The 14,349-nt window shown below is 47.2% G+C and overlaps 1 protein-coding gene across 1 annotated transcript; it reads left to right on the top strand.

The window, feature by feature from the left end:
• The first annotated feature begins 9,217 nt into the window (after positions 1-9,217).
• Positions 9,218-14,182, top strand: LOC109761208 (palmitoyl-acyl carrier protein thioesterase, chloroplastic). Its single transcript, XM_020320016.4, has 7 exons — positions 9,218-9,613; positions 10,372-10,926; positions 11,042-11,175; positions 12,510-12,623; positions 12,717-12,903; positions 13,005-13,073; positions 13,284-14,182. The coding sequence occupies exons 2-7, from the start codon at positions 10,417-10,419 to the stop codon at positions 13,548-13,550; spliced, it is 1,281 nt and encodes a 426-aa protein (XP_020175605.1). The 5' UTR covers positions 9,218-9,613; positions 10,372-10,416; the 3' UTR covers positions 13,551-14,182.
• The last annotated feature ends 167 nt before the right edge of the window (positions 14,183-14,349 follow it).

Below are 14,349 nucleotides of genomic sequence, written 5' to 3'. Positions count from 1 at the left end.
TACATCCAAGGCGCAGCCCCTCCCCTCCCCAACACCTCTCCTCTTCCGCGTGTGCTTGGCGAAGCCCTGCCGGAGAACTGTCACTCCACCACCACCATGCCGTCGTGCTGTTGGAGCCTTCTTCCTCAACCTCTCCCTCCTCCTTGTTGGATCAAGGCGTGGGAGACGTCACCGCTCCGTACGTGTGTTGAACGCGGAGGTGCCGTCCGTTCGGCGCTTGGATCATCGGTGATTTGGATCACGACGAGTACGACTCCATCAACCCCGTTCTCTTGAACGCTTCCGCTCGCGATCTATAAGGGCATGTAGATGCACTCCTCCCCTCTCGTTGCTAGTAAACTCCATAGATTGATCTTGGTGATGCATAGAAAATTTTAATTTATGCTACGATCCCCAACAGTGGCATCATGAGCTAGGTCTATGCATAGTTTCTATGCACGAGTAGAACACAAGTTGTTGTGGGCGTTGATTTTGTCAATTCACTTGCCGTTACTAGTCTTATCTTGATTCGGCGGCATCGTGGGATGAAGCGGCCCGGACCGACCTTACACGTACGCTTACGTGACACAGGTTCCACCGACTGACATGCACTAGTTGCATAAGGTGGCTAGCGGGTGTCTGTCTCTCCCACTTTAGTCGGATCGGATTCGATGAAAAGGGTCCTTATGAAGGGTAAATAGAAATTGGCATATCACGTTGTGGTTTTGGCGTAGGTAAGAATCGTTCTTACTAGAAACCTATAGTAGCCACGTAAAAGTTTGCAACAACAATTAGAGGACGTCTAACTTGTTTTTGCAGCAAGTGTCATGTGATGTGATATGGCCAGAAGGATGTGATGAATGATATATGTGATGTATGAGATTGATCATGTTCTTGTAATAGGAATCACGACTTGCATGTCGATGAGTATGACAACCGGCAGGAGCCATAGGATTGTCTTAATTTATTTATGACCTGCGTGTCAACTGAAACGTCATGTAATTACTTTACTTTATTGCTAACCGTTAGCCATAGTAGTAGAAGTAATAATTGGCGAGACAACTTCATGAAGACACGATGATGGAGATCATGATGATGGAGATCATGGTGTCATGCCGGTGACGATGATGAACATGGCGCCCCGAAGATGGAGATCAAAAGGAGCAAAATGATATTGGCCATATCATGTCACTATTTGATTGCATGTGATGTTTATCATGTTTTACATCTTATTTGCTTAGAACAACGGTAGCATAAATAAGATGATCCCTCGCTAAAATTTTAAGAAAGTGTTCCCCCTAACTGTGCACCGTTGCGAAGGTTCATTGTTCCGAAGCACCACGTGATGATCGGGTGTGATGGGTTCTAACGTTCGCATACAAGGGTGTAAGCCAGATTTACACACGCAATACACTTAGGTTGACTTGACGAGCCTAGCATGTACAGACATGGCCTCGGAACACAAGGGACCGAAAGGTCGAACATGAGTCGTATAGCAGATACGTTCAATATGAAGATGTTCACCGATGATGACTAGTCCGTCTCTCGTGATGATCGGACACGGCCTAGTTGACTCGGATCATGTATCACTTAGATGACTAGAGGGATGTCTGTCTGAGTGGGAGTTCGTTAATAATTTGATTAGATGAACTTAATTATCATGAACTTAGTCTAAAAACCTTTACAATATGTCTTGTAGATCAAATGGCCCACGCTAATGTTGCCCTCAACTTCAACGCGTTCCTAGAGAAAACCAAGCTGAAAGACAATGGTAGCAACTACACGGATTGGGTCCGTAACCTGAGGATTATCCTCATAGCTGCCAAGAAAGCATATGTCCTTGAAGCACCGCTAGGTGATGCACCTGTTTTCCCAGCAACTCAAGACGTTCTGAACGCCTGGCAGTCACGTAGTGATGATTACTCCCTGGTTCAGTGCAGCATGCTTTACAGCTTAGAACCGGGGCTCCAAAAGCGTTTTGAGCAGCACGGAGCATATGAGATGTTCCAAGAGCTGAAAATGGTTTTCCAAGCTCATGCCCGGGTCGAGAGATATGAAGTCTCCGACAAGTTCTACAGTCGTAAGATGGAGGAGAATAGTTCCGTCAGCGAACACATACTCAAAATGTCTGGGTTGCACAACCGCTTGTCTCAACTGGGAGTTAATCTCCCGGATGACGCGGTCGTTGACAGAATCCTTCAGTCGCTCCCACCTAGCTACAAGAGCTTTGTGATGAACTTCAATATGCAGGGGATGGAAAAGACCATTCCTGAGGTATATTCAATGCTGAAATCAGCGGAGGTGGAGATCAAAAAGGAACATCAAGTGTTGATGGTGAATAAAACCACTAAGTTCAAGAGAGGCAAGGGTAAGAAGACCTTCAAGAAAGACGGCAAGGGAGTTGCCGCGCCCGGTAAGCAAGCTGCCGGGAAGAAGACAAAGCATGGACCCAAGCCTGAGACTGAGTGCTTTTATTGCAAGGGAAACGGTCACTAGAAGCGGAACTGCCCCAAGTATTTAGCGGATAAGAAGGCCGGCAATATCAAAGGTATATGTGATATACATGTTATAGATGTGTACCTAAACAGCGCTCGTAGTAGCTCCTGGGTATTTGATACCGGTGCGGTTGCTCATATTTGTAACTCAAAGCAGGAGCTGCGGAATAAGCGGAGACTGGCGAAGGACGAGGTGACGATGCACGTCGGGAATGGTTCCAAGGTCGATGTGATTGCCGTCGGCACGCTACCTCTACATTTACCTACGGGACTAGTTTTAAACCTCAATAATTGTTATTTAGTGCCAGCTTTGAGCATGAACATTGTATCTGGATCTCGTTTAATGCGAGATGGCTACTCATTTAAATCCAAGAATAATGGTTGTTCTATTTATATGAGAGATATGTTTTATGGTCATGCCCCGCTGGTCAATGGTTTATTCTTAATGAATCTCGAACGTGATGTTACACATATTCATAGTGTGAATGCCAAGAAATGTAAGGTTGATAATGATAGTCCCACATACTTGTGGCACTGCCGCCTTGGTCACATTGGTGTCAAACGCATGAAGAAACTCCATGCAGATGGACTTTTGGAGTCTCTTGATTATGAATCATTTGACACGTGCGGACCATGCCTCATGGGCAAAATGACCAAGACTCCGTTCTCTGGAACAGTGGAGCGAGCAACCAACTTATTGGAAATCATACATACTGATGTGTGCGGTCCAATGAGCGTTGAGGCTCGCGGTGGCTATCGTTATGTTCTCACCCTCACTGATGACTTGAGTAGATATGGGTATGTCTACTTAATGAAACACAAGTCTGAGACCTTTGAAAAGTTCAAGGAATTTCAGAGTGAGGTTGAGAATCAACGTGACAGGAAAATAAAGTTCTTACGATCAGGTCGTGGAGGGGAATATTTGAGTCACGAATTTGGCACACACTTAAGGAAATGTGAAATTGTTTCACAACTCACGCCGCCTGGAACACCTCAGCGTAATGGTGTGTCCGAACGTCGTAATCGCACTCTATTGGATATGGTGCGATCTATGATGTCTCTTACCGATCTACCGCTATCATTCTGGGGTTATGCTTTAGAGACTGCCGCATTCACTTTATATAGGGCTCCGTCGAAATCCGTTGAGACGACACCATATGAATTATGGTTTGGAAAAAAACCTAAGCTGTCGTTTCTTAAAGTTTGAGGATGCGATACTTATGTCAAGAAACTTCAACCTGAAAAGCTCGAACCCAAGTCGGAAAAATGCGTCTTCATAGGATACCCTAAGGAAACCATTGGGTATACCTTCTACCTTAGATCCGAAGGCAAGATCTTCGTTGCCAAGAACGGGTCCTTTCTGGAGAAAGAGTTTCTCTCGAAAGAAGTAAGTGGGAGGAAAGTGGAACTTGATGAGATGACCCCTCTCGAACCAGAAAGTAGCGCAGCACAAGAAAATATTTCTGTGGTGCCTGCACCGACTAGAGAGGAAGTTAATGATGGCGATCATGATCAAGTTACCACTGAACTTCGTAGGTCCACAAGGACACGTTCCGCACCAGAGTGGTACGACAATCCTGTCCTGGAAATCATGTTGTTGGACAACGGTGAACCTTCGAACTATGAAGAAGCAATGGCGGGTCTAGATTCCAACAAATGGCTTGAAGCCATGCAATCCGAGATAGGATCCATGTATGAAAACAAAGTGTGGACTTTGACAGACTTGCCCGATGATCGGCGAGCGATAGAAAATAAATGGATCTTTAAGAAGAAGACGGACGCGGATGGAAATGTTACCATCTATAAAGCTCGACTTGTCGCTAAGGGTTATCGACAAGTTCAAGGAGTTGACTACAATGAGACCTTCTCACCCGTAGCGAAGCTGAAGTCCGTTCGAATCATGTTAGCAATTGCCGCATTCTACGATTATGAAATATGGCAAATGGACGTCAAAACGGCATTCCTTAACGGCTTCCTTAAGGAAGAATTGTATATGATGCAGCCGGAAGGTTTTGTCGATCCTAAGAATGCTGACAAAGTATGCAAGCTCCAGCGCTCAATCTATGGGCTGGTGCAGGCACCTCGGAATTGGAACATTCGCTTTGATGAGATGATCAAAGCGTTTGGGTTTACACAGACTTATGGAGAAGCCTGTGTTTACAAGAAAGTGAGTGGGAGCTCTGTAGCATTTCTCATATTATATGTGGATGACATACTATTGATGGGAAATGATATAGAATTCTTGGAAAGTATAAAGGCCTACTTGAATATGTGTTTTTCAATGAAGGACCTTGGAGAAGCTGCTTACATATTAGGCATCAAGATCTATAGAGATAGATCGAGACGCCTCATAGGTCTTTCACAAAGCACATACCTTGACAAGATATTGAAGAATTTCAATATGGATCAGTCCAAGAAGGGGTTCTTGCCTGTATTGCAAGGTGTGAGATTGAGCACGGCTCAATGCCCGACCACGGCAGAAGATAGAGAAAAGATGAGTGTCGTCCCCTATGCCTCGGCCATAGGGTCTATTATGTATGCCATGCTGTGTACCAGACCTGATGTAAATCTTGCCGCAAGTTTGGTAGGAAGGTACCAAAGTAATCCCGGCATGGAACACTGGACAGCGGTCAAGAACATCCTGAAGTACCTGAAAAGGACTAAGGATATGTTTCTCGTTTATAGAGGTGACGAAGAGCTCGTCGTAAAGGGTTACGTCGATGCTAGCTTCGACACAGATCTGGATGACTCTAAGTCACAAACCGGATACGTGTATATTTTGAATGGTGGAGCAGTCAGCTGGTGCAGTTGCAAGCAAAGCGTCGTGGCGGGATCTACATGTGAAGCGGAGTACATGGCAGCCTCGGAGGCAGCACATGAAGCAATCTGGATGAAGGAGTTCATTGCCGACCTAGGAGTTATTCCCAATGCATCGGGACCGATGACTCTCTTCTGTGACAACACTGGAGCTATTGCCCGTGCCAAGGAGTCCAGGTTTCACAAGAAGACCAGGCACATCAAGCGTCGCTTCAACTCCATTCGTGAAAATGTTCAAAATGGAGACATAGATATTTGTAAAGTACATACGGATTTGAATGTCGCAGATCCGTTGACTAAACCTCTTCCACAGGCAAAACATGATCAACACCAGAACTCTATGGGTGTACGATTCATCATAATATAACTAGATTATTGACTCTAGTGCAAGTGGGAGACGGTTGGAAATATGCCCTAGAGGCAATAATAAAATGGTTATTATTATATTTCCTTGTTCATGATAATTGTCTATTGTTCATGCTATAATTGTGTTATCCAGAAATCGTAATACATGTGTGAACACATAGACCATAACATGTCCCTAGTGAGCCTCTAGTTGACTAGCTCGTTGATCAATAGATGGTTACGGTTTCCTGACCATGGACATTGGATGTCATTGATAACGGGATCACATCATTAGGAGAATGATGTGATGGACAAGACCCAATCCTAAGCATAGCACTAGATCGTGTAGTTCGTTTGCTGAAGCTTTTCTAATGTCAAGTATCATTTCCTTAGACCATGAGATCGTGCAACTCCCGGATACCGTAGGAATGCTTTGGGTGTACCAAACGTCACAACATAACTGGGTGGCTATAAAGGTGCACTACAGGTATCTCCGAAAGTGTCTGTTGGGTTGGCTCGGATCGAGACTGGGATTTGTCACTCCGTATGACGGAGAGGTATCTCTGGGCCCACTCGGTATTGCATCATCATAATGAGCTCAATGTGACTAAGTAGTTAGTCACGGGATCATGCATTACGGAACGAGTAAAGTGACTTGCCGGTAACGAGATTGAACGAGGTATTGGGATACCGACGATCGAATCTCGGGCAAGTAACGTACCGATTGACAAAGGGAATTGTATACGGGGTTGCTTGAATCCTCGACATCGTGGTTCATCCGATGAGATCATCGTGAAACATGTGGGAGCCAACATGGGTATCCAGATCCCGCTGTTGGTTATTGGCCAGAGAGGTGTCTCGGTCATGTCTGCATGATTCCCGAACCCGTAGGGTCTACACACTTAAGGTTCGATGACGCTAGGGTTATAAGGAATGTTTGTATGTGATTACCGAATGTTGTTCGGAGTCCCGGATGAGATCCCGGACGTCACGAGGAGTTCCGGAATGGTCCGGAGGTAAAGATTTATATATGGGAAGTCACCATACGGTCACGGGAAATATTCGGGGGTATACCGGTATTGTACCGGGACCACCGGAGGGGTTCCGGGGGTCCACCGGGAGGGTCCACCTGCCCCGGAGGGCCTTATGGGCTGTAGGTGGAAGGGAACCAGCCCTTAGTGGGCTGGGCGCCAAACCCCCTAGGGCCCATGCGCCTAGGGTTTGGGGGAAACCCTAAAGGGGGGCGCCCCCCCCTTGCTTGGGGGGCAAGCCACCTCCCCCTTGGCCGCCGCCCCCCCTCTAGATCCCATCTAGAGGGGCCGCCCCCCTTTCCCCTTCTCCCTATAAATAGAGGGGTGAGGGGAGGGCTGCAGCACTACATCCAAGGCGCAGCCCCTCCCCTCCCCAACACCTCTCCTCTTCCGCGTGTGCTTGGCGAAGCCCTGCCGGAGAACTGTCACTCCACCACCACCACGCCCTCGTGCTGTTGGAGCCTTCTTCCTCAACCTCTCCCTCCTCCTTGCTGGATCAAGGCGTGGGAGACGTCACCGCTCCGTACGTGTGTTGAACGCGGAGGTGCCGTCCGTTCGGCGCTTGGATCATTGGTGATTTGGATCACGACGACTACGACTCCATCAACCCCGTTCTCTTGAACGCTTCCGCTCGCGATCTACAAGGGTATGTAGATGCACTCCTCCCCTCTCGTTGCTAGTAAACTCCATAGATTGATCTTGGTGATGCGTAGAAAATTTTAATTTATGCTATGATCCCCAACATTTTGGGCTTCATGTGAGGCTTACACGTGAGTAGACTGAAAAACTGCATTTCGGGCTGGGCTTTCGAGCTTCATGTCAGGCTTACACGTGAGTAGACTGAAAAACTGCATTTGGGCCGGGCTTTTGGGCTTCGTTTCAAGCTTACACGTGAGTAGACTGGAAAACTGCATTTGGGTCAGGCTTGCATTTGGGCTGGGCTTTTGGGCTTGAGAAAGCACATACTTTCGGGCTTGGGCTTAGGATTTGCACTTCGGTCTTTTTCAAGCCCGGTCCAGGGTATGATCAAGTTTACTCCAAAGTAGCTTACCAAAGACTGATCTAGCACCCCCTGCTTGACTAAAACTTTGGAGGAGGGAACCACACCCAGTAGCCACGAAACACACAAATCTAGCACATGGTCCACCATCTTCCAGATGTTGTCGATGCATACCACAATCTGCATCCACTCCTGGACTACCTTCCAAGCTCCGTGCCGGCACTGAAGCAAACACCATCGCAACGATGGAGCCCGAGGACACAAGTCCACCACAAGGATGTCGTCGTCCCCACGCCATCCTCACTTGAACAGACTAGTTTCCAAATCCATCCTCGCCCATAGAATTGATCGCCTCGTCGGGAAAGGATCTGGAGCTTCTTTATTTATGGCCGCCATCACCGTCATCGAAGTCCATATGTCGAATGACCTAAAGCATAAGCTACTAGGGCCTAAAAGCTAAAGCTACACGATTGACACGTGCGGATCCGACGACACCCCTCACCACCTACGACCAAGAAGTCGATGGCGGAGTGTAGACGACACAAGGCTAGACTAGCTTGGCCGAGATCGCTTTCTTTTCTTCCTCACGAAGAAAGAAAATGTGTTTGCCACCAGGCGTCCGATCGTCTTTATTTATGAACCATCGAGAAAAGAAGAAGGCATATTCTTTTTGCAGATCATCAATAAATACAACACTAAAAGGCGATAACCGACAAATAAATTACAAGCTTGCGTAAATGCCCATCTAGGCTTGATTTTTGGGTAGTTTCGACCGCCTACGCAAGTGTGATGTCAGAAAGGACCACATCTGAGTGGAATTGGCAAAAAAAATGCTTGCTCCCCGGGCGCGTGTAGGTGGTCTAAATTGCCAAAGTTCTCTAGATTTAGGGCTCACGTAAACGACGTGTAAGGAAACAAAACCAGATCGCACCAAATCACCATAGGTAATCTAGCACCGAAAGCTTGCAGCATTGCTCATCTACTCAATCAAGCGAAGCGACCAAGTGGACCAGCAAGAGAGAAAATGGAAGAGCTCGACTTGATCTCGGCTATCGGATGACGAACATGCAAGTCACAAGCCGCCGGCTTCCCTCCCCCTTGTCTCACCGCGGTCGAAGCCGTCGGAGTTGGAAGGGGGAGGAAGGGCGAGTGCAGATAGAGCAGAGAAATAACCAGAGGAATTATAGCAGGGCAACATCGATCTTACTCATCGAGATTTTTGTAAAAAAATGCTTACAGTGATTTGATTCGCAGTGGCCTTCTCTAAATTATTATAATTATGCAATTTTCGCGGCGTAGCAATTTTCGTCACGGTCGCGTGAGCTGTCGAGTCCCGGGAGAAGCCTTGCTTTCTCAACCCACCGTTTTCCATTCGCGTGCTGATTGGAGGTTCGTGCGGTGCAGGAACCATCGGACAGCTACGAGAAGGAGAAGGAGAAAAAGGGCGCGGCCCGGGGCCCCACCGCTGCCGGTCGGACCGCACCGAGGGGCACGCACGTCCTTTCGCAGCGCCAGCGCAAGGCATACGGGGCCCGTGCCGTGAGCCAGCCGTACGCGGGGCCGCGTATTTATACGGCGACCCGGGACGGGACGGGAGCGCTAACGGCTCTGCTTCCTCCCTCCCCTCCCGTCGTGGCCGCCTCGCATCGCAAACAAAGAGAGAGAGAGGAAAAAACTCATCGGCCCCCGACTCTCTCTCTCTCGCTCGCTATCCCTTTTCTTTTCTCTCTCCTTCTCGTGGTGTGAGGTGGCGAGGTAGAGGAAGCAGCGGAGACCACACGAATCCCCCCACCACCCTCGCGCCCCCCTCCCAGCGCGGCGCCACCAACCTCGCCTCTCCCGGCGCGCCGAGCGGAGCCGAGCGCCGCCGGAGCCGGCGGCGGGTCTGCGTCAGGTCCGGCCTCGTCCGTCCCGCGGAGGCGGCGGCAGCGCAGCGCGCGCTCGCGGTGAGTCCCCTCCCCCTCCTCCTCCTCCTCGCTCCTCCTCCCCGGGCGATCTGGCGGCGGGCGCCTTCGTCGGGGACTCCGTTACGGGCTCCGCATTTTGGCCCCGATGGGGCTCCCTTGGCAGATCTGGCGGACCGCATCCTCGTCATCCCCTTGCGGTGGGGGAATTTTTTTTCCCGATGCGACAACGCGGTTTTGGCCCGTTCCGCCTCGGTTCCTGCGATAGGGTTCGTGCGGGCTGCGTTGGATTTGGGGGCAATGTACTAGTAATGTTTTCTAGATTTGTTTTGGGTGGAACGGACGGACGGACGGGTGGGCATGGATAGGGGTCGAGCGGCGGACAAGTCCCCGTTCTGGGGTCGATTCCCCCGTTGCGCTCCAAGGAGAAGGGGACATTTGTTTTGCGATTATTATGTTATGGTAAATTCGGTTACAAACATGGTCCCAATGACAAACGATGTTTGGATGTCAACAACGACTCTGACCGTCTCCGGGGTCTGGTCGTTGGAGGTTTGGAAAATTGATTCGAATGGGGCAAATTTAAGGCTCCCTATCCTTTTCCCCAAATGAGGAACAGCGGGATCCGGTTCCTCATATATCTCAATTTTGCATGGAATCTTTTGTTATTTGTGAATGTTGTTGTTCTGTCACATTTTATTTCGTCTCCTTTCTGCTCTCCTCCACGAGGGAAATCAGGCGTAGCTATTGTGGGTATGTATAAATCCTGTTGCTCATCCTTTTGTTCGTTCTTCCTTCAGGTTGGAGCTTAATCTTGGTTCCTGAAGCTGTAGTAGGGCTCTGTTATGGCGGGGTCTGTCGCCTCGGGGTTCTTCCCCACGCCGGGGTCTTCCCCGGCTGCATCCGCCAGAGGCTCCAAGAACATGTCTGGTGAATTACCTGAGTCTTTGAGTGTCCGTGGGATGGTTGCAAAGCCGAACACGCCTCCCGCGTCCATGCAAGTCAAGGCTCGGGCCCAAGCACTTCCTAAGGTCAATGGCTCTAAGGTTAACCTCAAGACTACAGGCTCAGACAAGGAGGATACAGTGCCTTACACTTCCTCAAAGACGTTCTATAACCAACTGCCAGACTGGAGCATGCTTCTTGCAGCTGTCACGACCATCTTCCTGGCCGCAGAGAAGCAGTGGACCATGCTTGATTGGAAGCCCAAGAGACCTGACATGCTTGTTGACACATTTGGCTTTGGTAGAATAATCCAGGATGGGCTGGTGTTTAGGCAGAACTTCTTGATTAGGTCCTACGAGATTGGTGCAGATCGTACAGCTTCTATAGAGACGTTAATGAATCATTTACAGGTGAGACAATGACAGGATGCAGCTTCCATTTTTTATTCCTTTCATTTTTTTTCTCGTTTCACTATTGATGCCATCAGTTCACACCAGTCGTCTAAAACCAGTTGAATTTTGGCAGGAAACAGCTCTTAACCATGTGAAAACTGCTGGTCTCCTTGGAGATGGTTTTGGTGCTACTCCTGAGATGAGTAAACGGAACTTGATCTGGGTTGTCAGCAAAATTCAGCTTCTTGTAGAGCATTATCCCTCATGGTACTTTCTGCAAGCCATAATTGTTGATGTCATTTTCCTGGCAAATCTTCTCTCTTTTTCTCACTTTCAGACTTCCAGTCAAATTCCTAGCTTGAATTATTCATGTGCATTCTTTATAGATGTGCACCCTTTCACCGGAGTAGTTTTTTTTCCTCATGTTTTTTGGTACACATTTTGAAGTCATACTTGTATCTTGCATCTTATTTTAGCTAACCTGGAGTTAGTCTTATTTCTTTCCTATTTAGCATCATAACATTGTACAAAAATTGCCTTTTGAGTTTGTCAATATGAACTTCCGTTGGTTGTCATATTAACCATTAAAAGTTTCTTATAACTAAGTTGGCCTTACGTCATACTATGAGAAATCCATAGTTAAGTACAGGCAATATATTTGGAGAGATTATGCACCACTCAAACATGCTCTAAGCCCACTTTTTTAGTACAAACAACACATCATGTCCTAGTTATGCTCAACTTTGTGGTCTTATTTACCACATCGATTGCTAAAACAGTGACGATTTATGGAATGGCAATACAAGTTAAGGACTATTTTATGTATGCCATGAAAAATAATGTCAGCAGTGCAGGCTTAGTTCCTGCTAGAATTTATAATGATTGTTTTATCAATCAGAAGCTCATGTGTACTGCTTATCATCCTACATGAAAAACTCCCCCCTCTATGTTTCTGATTCTGTTGTCCTACACAGATGTGTTAGATTGTTGCTTCGCTTTTGCTAGAATTTAGAATGCTTCTTTAGCAATCAGAAGTTCTGCTCACAGAGTATGTTTCACGTGTGGAACACCTTAGATCGATCGTTCCACTTGAGTGTAACAGACGTAGATTTTGCTTTTTGATGAATAAACGATCATCTTTTTCTTGTGTCTCCGTGTGCAAGGTAGAGGAATCTAGTTTGATTGATAAGACCACGTATTTAAATGCTCGAAGCTACTAAATTAAGTGGTGCTGGCCCATTTGTCCTTCGTTATTCGTATTAAAAGAGGCCGGGCCTCAGGAGATCAGAAAGTTGCCTTTATTGCTGGATTAAATGACTTGTTCGTATGCAATTAGTGCTGTGGGCTGCCAAACGACGAAACTCCTGATCTAGATTGGCATAATTTTTCTTAAATACTTTTATTAGTCTGTGTACCTGATACTACAGTTTTCCTTTGATGTCAGCAACGATCATTTGTTGAATTGATAAGAGGTTGAATCTTAAGTTTGCGGAAAAGGAAAAGCAATTTCAGTTTGTAGTTTTCTAGTTGTTCTGTAGCTTTACTTGCTGTTTTATAGGCTGAAAAATGACCTAGTATAATTTTCATGTGCTAAATTTTAGGGAAGATATGGTCCAAGTTGACACATGGGTGGCTTCTGCTGGAAAAAATGGAATGCGTCGAGATTGGCATATCCGTGACTACAATTCGGGCAGAACAATCTTGAAAGCTACAAGGTTTGGATTCCATGTGTTTGCATTTTGACTCGTGCTGTTTGTAGCATCTTTTTCGTCTGTTAATTGTGCTTCCCATTTGACACTTGTTTGCAGTGTTTGGGTTATGATGAATAAGACCACTAGAAGACTTTCAAAAATGCCAGATGAAGTTAGAGGTGAAATAGGCCCGCACTTTAACGATCGTTCCGCCATAACAGAGGAGCAGGGTGAAAAGTTGGCTAAGCCAAGGAACAAAGTTGTGGACCCTGCCAACAAGCAGTTCATAAGGAAGGGGCTTACTGTAAGTCAGTTAGATATTCTTAATTACCATCACTCAGTTTGGTGTCTCTGTGTCATCCATAATATTTCTATTTCTTATGGGAACTCCTTCATCCTCAACAGCCCAAGTGGGGCGACCTTGACGTGAACCAACATGTGAACAATGTGAAGTATATTGGATGGATCCTTGAGGTAATTTATTTTCCCCATTCTCTAGTGTTTGGTCAAAATGTTGTGGCTATCCGAATACATGAACTCTGCTGGTACCACCAGACGATTCATGCATCTATTATTGTGGAGCATCAGGTCTGGTGTTTCATAAAGTAGACATGATTGTTCTCATTCCCAATCATCATCTTAAGGCTGCTTAAGATTCCTGAGCTTTATTTATTCCCTTTTCAGAGTGCTCCGATTTCCATACTGGAAAAGCATGAGCTTGCAAGCATGACACTGGATTACAGGAAGGAGTGTTGCCGTGATAGCGTGCTGCAGTCACTTACCAACGTTTCGGGTGAATGCGTGGATGGCAGCCCAGACTCTGCCATCCAGTGCGACCATCTGCTCCAGCTGGAGTCTGGAGCGGATGTGGTCAAGGCTCATACAACGTGGCGGCCAAAGCGAGCGCATGGCGAAGGAAACCTTGGGTTGTTCCCGGTCGAGAGTGCATAACCGCTTCAGATGTTAAATACGGCAAGCATGGGTTCTTATGGGATGCAAAATCTAATCTTGCCGGGGATAAATGGTTGATTGAAGGAATTATTTTGTGCCGGGGATAAGCCAAGCCGCATAGCCCAACCTGCATCTTATATGCCACACACACATTCTGATTCGGGGACTGCAACGAACATGGTGGCAGCTTGTTCAAACTGTTTTGGGAGAAGATGGTGGAATTTGAGAGCCTTGGGTGGAACGAGGAGCTTCACTGGTGGTACTTCAGTAATTTGGAGGATGGAGAATGGTGGAATTTCGACTATGGGACAAGGCAGGGGCTTGTGTGTGGTGATAGTGATTTGAGCTGACTGGTGAAGAAGGAAGAATGCAGGCAGCGGCGGCTGGGATTGTTTGTGTTTTTTGACATGTGTTTGGATGCCGAGCGAAATGGATAAATAATTTGTGTACTAAGTTAGCCCAGATGTGTGTGTGGAGGCGAAATCCTATCCCTTGTAACAGCCTGATGATTTGTACATTCCTACCTAGTACCCCCCTCTCTTCTCTTGTCTTGTTGGTTGAATCGAATCGCAGCGCAGCTCTCCTGCGTTTCCTCCCATGCTTGAAAATGGTCCGTCGTTGTTTCTGTCAAATGATTTTACTCTGGGCTTTATTTCTTGACCCTAGTTATGTTGTGCTCGCTACTCCGAGGAGACGGGCTCGTTTTTTTTTTTTGAGGGATAGAAGACGGGCTCTTTCTTGTGGGGTGTCGGTTGAAGTTGTCTCAGAGTGCGCAGCTGGCGCAGTGAATTTCCGGAGG

Source organism: Aegilops tauschii, chromosome 7 (assembly GCF_002575655.3).
Source record: "Aegilops tauschii subsp. strangulata cultivar AL8/78 chromosome 7, Aet v6.0, whole genome shotgun sequence".
Classification (NCBI taxonomy): domain Eukaryota; kingdom Viridiplantae; phylum Streptophyta; class Magnoliopsida; order Poales; family Poaceae; genus Aegilops; species Aegilops tauschii.
This window is presented reverse-complemented; position numbering and strand designations above follow the sequence as displayed.

Excerpts from the sequence above, each read along its gene's own strand:
- LOC109761208 (XM_020320016.4), top strand. The coding sequence starts at position 10,417 with ATGGCGGGGTCTGTCGCCTCGGGGTTCTTCCCCACGCCGGGGTCTTCC. Across the intron at positions 12,624-12,716 it reads ACAATCTTGAAAGCTACAAG|TGTTTGGGTTATGATGAATA; the intron begins GTTTGGATTCCA and ends ACTTGTTTGCAG. Across the intron at positions 13,074-13,283 it reads ATATTGGATGGATCCTTGAG|AGTGCTCCGATTTCCATACT; the intron begins GTAATTTATTTT and ends TTCCCTTTTCAG.